The sequence below is a fragment of the Balaenoptera acutorostrata genome, chromosome 8 (assembly GCF_949987535.1).
Source record: "Balaenoptera acutorostrata chromosome 8, mBalAcu1.1, whole genome shotgun sequence".
NCBI classification, from domain to species: Eukaryota; Metazoa; Chordata; class Mammalia; order Artiodactyla; family Balaenopteridae; genus Balaenoptera; species Balaenoptera acutorostrata.
The window spans coordinates 99,043,488-99,055,914 of NC_080071.1; the positions used below are offsets into that span (position 1 = coordinate 99,043,488).

The 12,427-nt window shown below is 41.9% G+C and overlaps 1 protein-coding gene across 1 annotated transcript in view; it reads left to right on the forward strand.

The window, feature by feature from the left end:
• The window catches only part of HERC2 (HECT and RLD domain containing E3 ubiquitin protein ligase 2), a 214,767-nt gene that overhangs the window by 162,584 nt on the left and 39,756 nt on the right, over positions 1 to 12,427 (forward strand). The window contains exons 64-66 of the mRNA XM_057551376.1: positions 597 to 737; positions 4,677 to 4,868; positions 7,408 to 7,561. Coding sequence (XP_057407359.1) covers positions 597 to 737; positions 4,677 to 4,868; positions 7,408 to 7,561 — 487 coding nt within the window. The remainder of the gene's footprint in view (positions 1 to 596; positions 738 to 4,676; positions 4,869 to 7,407; positions 7,562 to 12,427) is intronic.

Here is a 12,427-nt window from a genome sequence, read left to right on the forward strand (position 1 = left end):
ATGCTCCCAGTGCAGGGGGCCCTGGGTTCGATCCCTGGTCAGGGAACTAGATCCCACATGCATGCTGCAACTAAGAGCTTGCATGCCACAACCCGCCTGCCGCAACTAAAAACATCCTGCATGCGGCGACGAAGATCCCGCGTGCTGCAACTAAGTCCCGGCTCAGCCAAATAAATAAATATTAAAAAAAAAAAAAAAGCCTTTTTCGTGTGTAGATGGAAACAGATTATTCTTTTAAAAAGTTGCTAAATGCAAGTGCACAGTTGTTTATCTGAAGTTCTGGAACCTGAAAGCTCCAAGAGCTAAAGATTTTTGTAACTTATTTTGGGGAAAAATCCAACTTGAAGAGATGGGAGCTCATTTTAGTTGTTTTCATGTGACCCGTTGTGACTATTAATAGGTTCTCCTGGGAATATAAATACGCTTGATTTTGCAGGGCTGTCCCAGACCCCACTGGAGGTGGTAGCTGGTGGTGTAAGTGCCTTGTTACCTCTGTAAAATCTGGTGTATTCCAGATGGCCCAAGGGGTAAGACTTTTGGAGTTGGATGGGAAGTGTGCCATGTTGCCAAGTTTCTCCTTTTCTTCTTCATTTTAGATCGTCTCTTCTGAGGATGCTGTGACCCCCTCCGCAGTGACCCCGTCTGCTTCCTCAGCTTCTTCTCGGCCATTTATCCCCGTAACAGATGACCCAGGAGCTGCCAGCATCATTGCAGAAACCATGACCAAAACCAAAGAGGTCAAGGGGCTTTCTTCTTTAACATTTTATTTTGAAATAATCTTAAATGTACGCACAAGTTGCAGAAGTAGTTCATAGAAATAGAACATGGTATACGCCTGTGTACTATTTGGTATACTCCTAGGTACTATCTACCTAGGTTCTCCAGTTGTTAGTGTTTCTAAACCATTGGCGGGAGCGCTGTAGGGCACAATCCCCAACTCTTCTTAATGTTTCAGTGCATATTTCCTGAGTATTAGGACATTACCATTGATCCAGGATTACTTTCTGTCCATAGACCTATTCAGATTTTGCTCATTGTCCCAGTAGTATCCTTTATAGGTCTAGGACCCAGCCCAGGGTTGAGTGTTGTTTCTTTGGTCTTCAGTATGGAACAATTCTTCAGTTCCTGTTTTTGTCAGAAACACCACAGGAATGATGCAGGGTTCTTTTCAGTGCATCCCATTGGGATGTGTGCATTGTTAATTTGCTGCATTACAGGTGATGTTAATTCTTACTGTTTTGTTAAAAGTATCTGCCAGATTTCTCTATTGGAAGTTAATAAAAGTGTGTTAATAAGTATTCATGGGGAGATAACTTTGAGACTATGTTACTACCTTATCCCTTGTCATATTTTCACCTACCAGTTTTTCGTATCTTGATGATTCTAGCTGGATCCGTTATTACTGTGGTAGTTGTCATGTGGTGATTTTTCAAATTTCATCATTCCTTTTGGAATATCACTGTTGCTGTTCTTCTGTAAGGGAGAACTTTCCTTTCTCATCTCATCTGTCTGTCTGTCTATTGGTACAGATTCATGGGATCCGTTTTACTCAAATAATGACAGACATCATTTGACACCCAAATTGCCCCAGACTTGGCCACTGGGAGCCCTTTCCAGCTGGTTTGTCCTTCTGATGTGTCCCCATAATTCTTTGAGCACTTCCTTACTTTCTAGCACAATAGAGCGTTCTAAACTTATCTTTCACCTACCCTGCCCTCGCCCTGGAATCAGCCATTTCTCCAAGGAGTGCTGGTTCCTTTTAGTGGATCAGAGAATTTAGAAACAAGATCTGGGAGCTTGGAAAGCTGATTGCTACTGGGTGTCCTTGGTTTAGGCCCGCTCAGCAAACAGACACACACACCCACAAGCATTTATTTCTCCTTTGGCATCTTATCTATATAATGAAAACCATGAGTGGTTCAAACCAATACTTTAGTTTTCAGTCCAACACCACAGGGTTTGTTCTTGCTCTCTTTCTATATTTTAGGTATATAATCCTTTTATATGTTGTTGGATTGCTTTGCTGTTTTGCACCTATATCTTCTCCTGATTTGGGTTAAAGCATAATACTGGTCTCCTGGAATGAGTTGGGCTGTGTTCCTTCCTCTTCTGTTTTTTAGAAGGGTTTGTGAAGGTTTGGGGTTAATTCTTTAAATATTTGGTAGAATTTTCTCTGTTCTAACATGTTCTGATTGTTCTTTTATTTCCTTGTTTCCTGGCACAACACAAAATTCTAGGTTCAACAAGATGTTTTATATTCTAGCACAGAAATCAGATGTTTCTCCAAGAGGTCTTGGTTCTTTTTAGTGGAGAATGGTACTTAGAAGCCAAGATCTGGACCTTCATGTGTTCATTGCCGTTGGGGGGGCTGTTGTTCACAACCGCTCTTACTGGGCAGAGCTAGGAAATAAGCGTGTGTGTGCGTGTGTGTGCGCGTGTGCGCGTCCATGCAATAAGTTATACACATTAATATTTATTTTGTTATATATCTACATATAGTGAAACTGCAGCAATACAGTCAATTCTAATAACTGCACAGGATTCATTCTACTTTTCTCTCTTTCTGTATTGAAAACTCTCCTCTCTGAAAGCGAGAATCCTGGCTCCTGTGAGTGACCGTTTAATAACTTCCCCTTAGGTAGCTACCCTCCCATTTTCGCTGTCATTCCTCTCCCACACGGACACCCTCCGTCGCCTGCACAGCTTCTGGCACTCAGAACCAGCCTGCCCTCGGCAGGGATAGCCTCTCACCCTGCTTGACCTGTGACCTCCCACCCCTGCACCCAGTGCCGCTGGCCCAGAGCAGTGACATCTTCCCCTTGGCTCTGCCATGCGGCGCCCCGACGTGGATGCCCTCCCGAGCCCGCCGGGTGCCCCCACGCCAGGCCGTCGCGCCTGCTCCCACTGTCTTCCCTGCCGGCCCACCCTGGGAACAGACACACGTTGTCAGTTACATCTGGAACTCTGGATTTATATTATGCTCTTACTGCTGATGAAAATACATCCTGTGGAAAATCATCATAACCATCTGTGGTGATGAGGAAATTGCTATTTATAAATTAGGTGTCTGGACTCAACTTCTGATATTTGGCAGTCTCCTAGGGTGAGGGTTTAATGCAGAAATTAATCTGAATTATGCAAAATTTTTGCTTTTAGCTAGAAGAGGGATGGTATAATTTCTTTCTTACCAATTTATTTATGAGACATAGGCATTATCCAGAGTATAGCCCTTAATTCCTATCATTTCAGTTTTGGTTTGATTCATAAATAATGGCAAAGTAATTTCCATGGTTAGTTTTGGGCTTATTCAAGGATAGGCAGCTAGTGATTTTATTTTTTTAGCACTTCCTTTGGACTTGTCCTCTATTTTTTTTTAAACACTCCCACCAAAAAAATGTTTGATACTGCTTCAAATAAGACCAAAGATGTTATACATGATTAATATATTCCACTGAATGCTTTTGCTGGTCTCAGTGAGTGAGATTCTGGAATGTCATCGTTTCTGATGAATTTCACTTACTGGTTCCCTGAGTCTTCATTTGGAGGTAGGAGCAGGGTCTGTTTCTTTAAAGGGAGAAACCGTGCTCCTGCCCCAGAGAGCTATGGCTTCCAGGGCCAACTTGAGCATTGATGGACTTTGCTCATTGGATATGTCACATTCCCCTTAAGGTTCCTAAGTGGGGCTTGCGCTTCCTCTGGCTCATTTCTGTTTCTGAAAAGCATTGGCACTGGTTTCACTGAAATCCAGACAGCAAGAGAGAAGAGAAGAGGCACTTGTGGCGCCTCGTTTTTCCCCTGGAGAGCTGGACTCTGCTGGGGGAGCGGGAAGGGCCCGGCTGCTCCCCGGGTCAGCACAGGTCTCAGCGATGCTCGGAAGCTGGGGCATCTCCCGGCTCTGACGGCTCCCTGCGCCGCTCTGTGGCGGGACCCACCGCCAGCCTCCAGGAGGCTCCTGTGTGCCGGGCGGCAGGCTGCGGGGTGGCTGTCCCGGCGGGGCACCCCACCCTCATGCGGGGTTGGGGGTGTCAGCGATGGCGCCGCAGGTGAACACGCGTCTCCTTTCCTCTGCTGCTGTGGAAAGAGAGGCGAATGATCGCAGGTGTGGTTTGTTTTAACTGACATACTGTGAATGGGAAGTACAAGGGGAATATTGAGAAGACTCTTACTTTGTATATTTTCTTTTTAAAAGAACCTAAGGAGCAAGAGATCATGGACAATGTGTTACATGCCAATAAGTCCATTAAATAAGATTCTAAGAAAGAATTATGGAGAGGATCTAGACAAAATATGTAAAAGCATAGTGTACAAATTTAGATGATAGAAAACTCCCAAACATACCCTATGGGGGTAATTTTACATGGTGTGATTTCATTCCAAGTCTCCCCTTGTAACGTACCTCTGTTATGAACTTGGTCACAGCATAAGTTGTCATTTCTTTATAGTTTAGGCATTCCTTTTGACAGCTGTTGGTAATTTGTAAAATAGGTAATCGATCTTGAAAGCGTAGTGCAGGGTGGTGGAGATTTTAGGGGCTTGTCATTTCTTAATCTAGTATTTCATGGTCTAAAATGTCTCAAAAAGTCCCTTATTCATTATTGGTAATCATGTATCCTTTGAGTTTACGACTGTTTATCTCTTAACATATCATTCCTCATTTTAATTGTTTGACTTTTTAGGATGTTGAAAGCCAAAATAAAGCGTCAGGCCCAGAACTTCAGTCCTTGGATGAGTTCACCAGCCTGTTGGTTGTGGACGACACACGCGTCATGGTGGACCTGCTCAAGCTGTCTGTGTGCGGCCGGGCCGGGGACAAGGGCAGGGACGTGCTTTCGGCTGTGCTGTCTGGCATGGGCGCCGCCTACCCACAGGTGAGTTGCAGGCGGGTGGGCGGGCTGGAGGTACCGATGCTGTCTCGTGCTTGAAGGGCTCCTGCTGAAGATGAGTCCCTTCTCTGTCGTCTGTGCTGCAGTTGCTCCCCAGTTTGCCTTTTGATGTAATTTTGATATTTTAGAATTTTAGAATTTAGAAATTTCTAGTTTTTATGAAGTCAGATCTGCCAGTTTTTTCATTTATGGCTTCTGGATTTTGTATTATACCGAAAATATGCTACCAGCATGACATTGTTTAAAAAGCTCTCTCAAGTCTCTTCTAATCATTTTTACGTTTTCATTTGTTATTGTATTTACCTTTTTGAACCACCTGGGATTTATTGTGATGTAAGGGATAAAGTCAGGATTCAACTTTACTTTTTCCTAGATGGCGAACATGTTGCCCCAACATCATTGATTGAATAAATCCATCTTTTCCCTAGTGATTTGAAGACCACTTTTATCATATTCTAAACTTTTATGGACTTCTTTCTGTTCCATTAATCTAGTTTCTGTGCTCCAATACCGCAGTATTTTAACTATTAACTATTTAAAATAGATTTTAATATTTGGTAGCACTGGGTCCTGTGGGACTTTCTGCCATGGTGATGTTCTGTACCTGAGCCATCCAGTATGGTAGCCACCAGCCATATGTGGCTATTGAGTACTGGAAATGTAGCTAGTGCACCTGAGGCACTCAAGTTTTCATTTTATTTAACTTTAATTAATTTAAATTTGAATAGCCACATGTGGCTAGTCTAGGGTGTAAAGTCAATATCATATCAATATATCTTAAAAGTAGAATTGATTAGTCCTGAAGTCCTAGGGCTTCCTTAAGGACCCTTATTTATCAGCAGCCTTGCTCTGCCTCTTCAGAACTGGCTGTGTCAGGGAGTCTGATGCCATGTGCCCTGTGCAGATGTGTCATCTGTGTTTCTCTAAGTTCCATATCACCACCACCAAAACCATGAAGTACTTAAGTATGGTCAAGTGGTCTTGAAATCATAGTAAATGGTTTGGTAGGTATTTTAGGGGCTTGTTATTTCTTAATTGTGTTCAGGAAGAACTAAAAGTTATAGGTTTCCTACTTTGTAGTTTTTTGAGGCAAGTTACTTGGCATAATTCTGAGAGATTAAATCAAGGTGAATTGCCATAAGCAAAATATTAATGTTTTCACAAGTTTAATGTATTTGTGAGAGGAAAGGATGGAATGAGAACATGGATTTCAAGTAATAATACCCAGCATTTCTTGTACACATACCTGCCAGGCCTGGTTCTTGGTGCGTTCTCTCAGTATGGAGCACAGGCTTTCCCTTTGTTTACGGATAAGCACACTGAGGCTCTCAGAGGTCATTACTGCCCCAAAGGCACTCAGGTTGCTGGTGGGTGGGAGAAATGGTGGTGGACTCTGAGTGCTCTGAGGACAGAACCGCAGCTGTGACCGCTCTGTCACCCTCGCCTCAGAGCTTATTGGCCTCTCCTGGGGGACTGACTGGCTTTGCAGAGGAAGGTTCTGAAGCCCAGAAGAGCCCTAGTGAGCTGTGCATTAGGAGTTTGATGATGTCAGTATCTCAGGTTCAAGGGGTGACGGAAACAAAGGTGGGGATTGTCTTCAAACTTTCCTGGCCAGTGGCAAGATGCTACTCCTATGTCCTACCCTGACCTGATATTTGGGACTCTTTAAGAAAAAAAGAGAAACTTTTGAATTTATAATGATAACACCTAAATGGCAGTGATCTTAGTTTGTCATTAACAAAGCTGTTTGCTAAGCTAATCTGTTTATTATCTAAGTGTGAGGAAAAATAGATAAAAACAATCATTTATTTCTGAAAAGTACAGAATAGAGACTAGTTTCATTATTTTTCTCTAAATTAAAAATATTTGGAGGTTAATATGTTATTACTGTAACAGCATATTCTTGTTTGTTTTTAAAAATAGCAGTCAAGGAGTTTATAATCACCAGTATTGACCATTTAAATGGTGTGAATCACTAAAATTTTCAAATGAAATTGGAACATTATGGATTGTTGGGAGAATGTGGTGTGGGGGCTGACCCTAGACGTCTTGGGTCAGGAGACACCCCCAGTTGTCTTCATATTTGTAGCCCTCATTCTAGATGCCGTCTGCTGCTGTTCAGCCTGGGCAGCTTGGTGGTTCCTCTCCGTCCTGCTCCCCTCCTGCTGGAGGTGCCTTCTAGGATCTTGGTCCTTTCTATACCTTCTGCTCCTTCGCTTGATGGTTTTGTTCCTGGGGCAGAAGTAATCTTGTCTTGATGTAAAGAGAAACTGTTGTAATCACAGGCATTTCCGTTTCATCAGTTGCCATGTATGGGGTGTTTTGGGTGTGTCAGCCACCTCCTGGCTGCTACCTCTGCGAGCTCTGTGCTGTCTTGATTTGATAGGTGAGGAAAGCGAGCCCTAATTTGAGCTAGATTTCTCAAGCTCCCAAGGCCTCCCCTCTGCCGCCGTCCGTACGGAAAGATCTGAATTGGGCGGGCATGCTGACGTCCTTCTGCTTTGTACCCCGCTTCCTCCCGCAGGTGGCAGATATGTTGTTGGAGCTCTGCGTCACCGAGTTGGAGGATGTAGCCACAGACTCCCAGAGTGGCCGCCTGTCCTCTCAGCCCGTGGTGGTGGAGAGTAGCCATCCCTACACTGACGACACTTCCTCCAGCGGGACCGTGAAGGTACCAGGTACAGTGAAGACACCAGGCTGGCCCCAGGGAGGAAATGGGGCATCCCTGCCTGTAGAACAGCTTCATTTCTGCAGTTGCATCCGTAGAAGCAGCCGTCATTGTTTTATAGAAAAGAAGCTACAGAATTGCCTTAGAATCACTTCTCCCACCTTTTCTAGAAAAACGACTCCCCCCCCCAAAAAAATAAAGCATGATACAGAAAGTAAATTTACACAAAGTAAATGTTTAGCTTAATGCTTATTAGATGGATGCCTTAGTCACCAAAACTCAAGTCTAGAGTTTTTGTGCCTGTCCACAGAAGCCCTCCTTGTGTCCTCCACTGAAGTAGCACTGTCCTGGCTTGTGTTTCTGGACAGTTTCTATTACCCAAGCGTGCATTGTCATCTTAACTCTCTTAATTAATAATTTCCATCTTTTAAGTTTCTTTTAACCTATAGTTTTTTCCTTTTTTCTCTACAATTCACCTATGGAGGAACCTGGGCCTTTGACCTGCAAACTCCTGCTGCACTTCCACGTGCTCCCCAGCCCTGTCTTTCTGCAGATTTCCCCTGATTCAGAGGCCCAGTTAGTTCAGCCTTGGCGGGACCATTGGTATTTGTGATCCAGCATCTGGAAGCACCTGCTATCTTCTTGTCTCTCCTTTGGTGGTGGCAGCCGCTACTGATGCTCATTGCCTGAGGCCATTAAATCCATGAGAGGTTGCAAAATGGTGCTATTCTAATCGTTCCATTGCTTTCTTATTTATTTGCTAGAATACTCTATATAGGGACATTTCCTCTCCTTTGGTTGGTTGTTTGCGTAAGAAAGGCAGGATAAAAGCTTGATTCTTCTCTTCTATTTACATTTTCAAGAGAATGAACTGGTTACCTATCATTCTTTGAAGGTGACCAGTTATTTTTTCTTGGCTGTGCCTCGAGGCTCGTGGGATCTTAGTTCCCCTACCAGGGATTGAACCCAGGCCCACGGCAGTGAAAGCGCCAAGTGCTAACCACTGGACGGCCAGGGAATTACCTATTTTTTCTTTTATGTCATTATGAACTCATGGATTTAAACGTATATGATGGGCTTTAATCTGTTGTGACTATTATCCTACAGAAGCTCAAATTATCCCATCTCCAGACATCGGGAACCTCTTCAGTTTGGCTCTTGCAGTGATTCCCATATAGTCTGATATGACAGGATGCTTTAGGCTTGTCATGTAGTTTCTCCCCTCCACCTGGAATCTGCCCTGGTATCTTTTAGTTGAGATAGCATTTCAGATCACTGGGCTATCATTGTTTCTAGATTTTTTCAGTGGACAGAGATAGGATTAATGAGTGGACAGTCAGACAGACTGACTGACTGACTTTCTTTTGAGTTCATAATGATATGATAGAGCCAGATTCAGAGCTACAAGGTTTCTACTTAACCTCTTCTGTTACGTCAGTGTTTCTTTTGTTCCATACCCAAAATCCTGGTTCTAAGACATGGGATGATAGAATTAGAATATCTCATAATTACTTATTTGCTTTATCCCACATTACATGCACAAAAGACTAAGGATACAATTCTAATACTACCAAACATGCACATAGTTACTGAAAATATTTAACAAAATTTTTTTCTTGCTTTCTTGCCCTCTTCATTGTTGTAACTTTATTTAAATGATTATACTATCTATCCCAGAGCATAATAGCTGTTACATACTCTACTTCCTTCCTTTTAATTTGCATTTAGTTTTAGTTGTCTCCTTCCTTATTGTGACTGTCTGAAGCTCATCCTCTCATCAGTTCCTCAGCAGGGCTCAAAGGACGGCAGTCCCGACTGAGGTCAGCTTGTTCTAAGAGTTTGTGCCCAAATTTGAAAGTTAGCTTTTTTGGATAGCATGTTTTTCTCCTGTGAAAGTGGAAAAATGCTAATCTATTCCCCCCCCCCCCCCTTTATAAATTGTGCTTTCTTTCCATAATTTTACTAGAATATGTTTTCATATTGGTTGTTACAAGACAGTATTCTCAGATAAGGGGTTGTGGCCCTCTGAAATGTAGTTTCAGGTCTTGTCTTTCAAGACAGTTTTTTTGCATTACAGTTTGTAGTATTTGTTTGTATCCTAGCTTCAGTTTTCTTTTTCATGGATATGTGGTCGTTTTCTTGTGTTGGATGCCGTTTAGAGCCGGGGGGGGGGTCCCCCAACCCCCAGGCTGAGGCCTGTTAGGAACTGGGCACAGCAGGTGAGCGGTGGGTGAGCAAGCAAAGATTCATCTGCTGGGAACCATCACACCCAACCCCGGCCGTGGAAGAACTGGTCCCTGGTGCAAAAAGGTTGGGGACTGCTGTTTTAGAGTCAGTGTTGGCTACTTCCTCTCAAGTGCTTTTTTTTTTTTTAAACAGTTTTGGAGGAACAGTTTAATTAATTAATTAATTTATGGCTGCGTTGGGTCTTCATTGCTGCGCACGGGCTTTCTCTAGTTGTGGCGAGCGGGGGCTACTCTTCGTTGCGGTGCACAGCCTTATCATTATGGTGGCTTCTCTTGTTGTAGAGCATGGGCTCTAGGTGGATGGGCTTCAGTAGTTGCGACATGCGGGCTCAGTAGTTGTGGCTCGCAGGCTCTAGAGTGCAGGCTCAGTAGTTGTCGTGCACAGGCTTAGTTGCTCCACAGCATGTGGGATCTTCCTGGACCAGGGCTCGAACCCATGTCCCCTGCATTGGCAGGCGGATTCTTAACCACTGCACCACCAGGGAAGTCCCTCAAGTTCCTTTTATCTCTTTCTTTTTTTTCCCTTTTGTTCTTCTGTTTGTTTCAAAGCATTATTCGTTGTGTTTATTTGCTCCTGTGCTCTTTCTAGTTTAATTTTCGTTTCTGAATTAAAAAAAAAAATTCTTTACTCAATTTTCTCATTTAGTGTTTTGGTTGTCCTAATTCTAATTTATGTTGTTCTTTCATATCTTGTATCATTTTCCTAATTTCTTTTAGCTTGGTTTGAAATAATGGATTATAATTTTCATGTGTTTTGTGGGCACATCTTTCTGGCTTGCTTTCATTGTCTGTAGGAAAATGTTATTCTGTGCTTATTCTCTCTTTTATAACAATAACTTTTTATTGCATTTGACCTTGATACTTTTTTAAAATTAATTTTTATTGGAGTAGTTGCTTTACAGCATTGTGTTAGTTTCTACTGTACCGTAAAATGGATCAGCTATACATATATCCCCTCTTTCTTGGATTTCTGACCTTGATACTTTTATCCTGATCATTTTTATGTGAAACTAGTTTTCTTAAACTTTTAGAATGAGATGGCATTCAGAAAAGCTTCTTTAACTTTGAGCTGTTACTCTTTCATAGTAGAAATTTACAAAACAAAAGATAATTCCACTCAGTGGTTGCCTGAGACAAAAATCTGGTATCCCTCTTCCTCTTTTCTGTTTCTCTCTTTACTTCATAACCAGTCTACCAGCAAGTCCTATCATTTCTACTTTAAAAATATATTCCAAATTAGGTCATTTATCACCAACTCCAGATCATTCTGGGTCCAACCATCTAGTCTCACCTGGTTTATTATACTAGATGTCATATACTAGTATAATATACATGTTCTGCTTCTACTTCTCACCTCCTGTGTCCCCCAGAATCAACTCCTTACGTGACATCTAGAGAGATTCTCTTAAACAAGCCAGGACATACTGGTACTCTGCTTAAAACCCACCAGTACACCCCTGTAACCTTAAAATAGGATGTGAACCCTTGATGGTGGCCTGTGCAACTTTACATGAGCCCTGTTCACCTCTCCAACAACATTCTCTTCCTCTCTACCCATCTCTCTCTCCTGTTCCCTCCACGTCATCTTCTTTACTGGTCCTTAAATATGTTTTTCTCCTGTGAAAGTGGGAAAATGATCATCTATTTTCCCCCCTTGTAAATTGTGCTTTCTTTCTGTAATTTTACTAGAATATGTTTTCATATTGGTTGTTACAGGTGATATTCTCAGATAAGGGGTTGTGCCCCTTTAAAATGTAGTTTCAGGTCTTGTCTTTCAAGACAGTTTTTTGCATTATAGTTTGTAGTATTTGTTTGCATCCTTGCTTTGGGTTTCTTTTTCATGGGTATGAAAAGGCAGATGGCAAGTACAAAGCAAGACAAATGGCCTAAACCTGGAACATATTTAAGGACCATCCTTAACAGTCTTTGCCTTTTGATTTGAGATGCTTAGGCCATTCATATCTAATGTAATTATAGATGTGGTTGGATTTACATTTGGATTAGGAAGACAGTTATAGACAATGTGGTTGGATTTACATCTGCCATTTTGCTGTGTGTGTTCTCTGTGCCTTGTGTCTTTTTTTGTTCCTCCTTCAGTGCTTTCTTTTATATTAAACAAAATTTTTTTTAGTGTACCATTTAAATTCCTGTTGATTTTAAACCACTTTTATTGGTGTTTGCTCTGAGGATTAAAATACATATTTTAATTTATCACAGTCTACGTCAAGTTAATATTTTAGTTCTGGTAAAATGCAGCAACTTTGCTTCATTAGAGTTCTATTTCCTCTTCCTTCATTTTTGGTGTTATTGTTGTATATACTGTATCTGTATATGTTGCAGACCTGTGCAACATATTTGTAACTATATGTATTACAAATATATGTATGTGATTTAATAATTATCGCATTGTGCCAGGGATTGGCCAACTTTCATATGTCACAAAATATTATTTTGAATTTTTTCCAACTATTAAAAAATGTACAGACTGTTTTTAGCTCACAGGCTATGTAAAAATGGTGAGTGGGACGAATTTGTCCCGTGGACTATAGTTTCCTAAGCTCTCCTTTATACAGTCTTTCACCTTGTAAAAATATTAAGAAAAGGGAAAAAAACCCCTTATTTCTCAATCC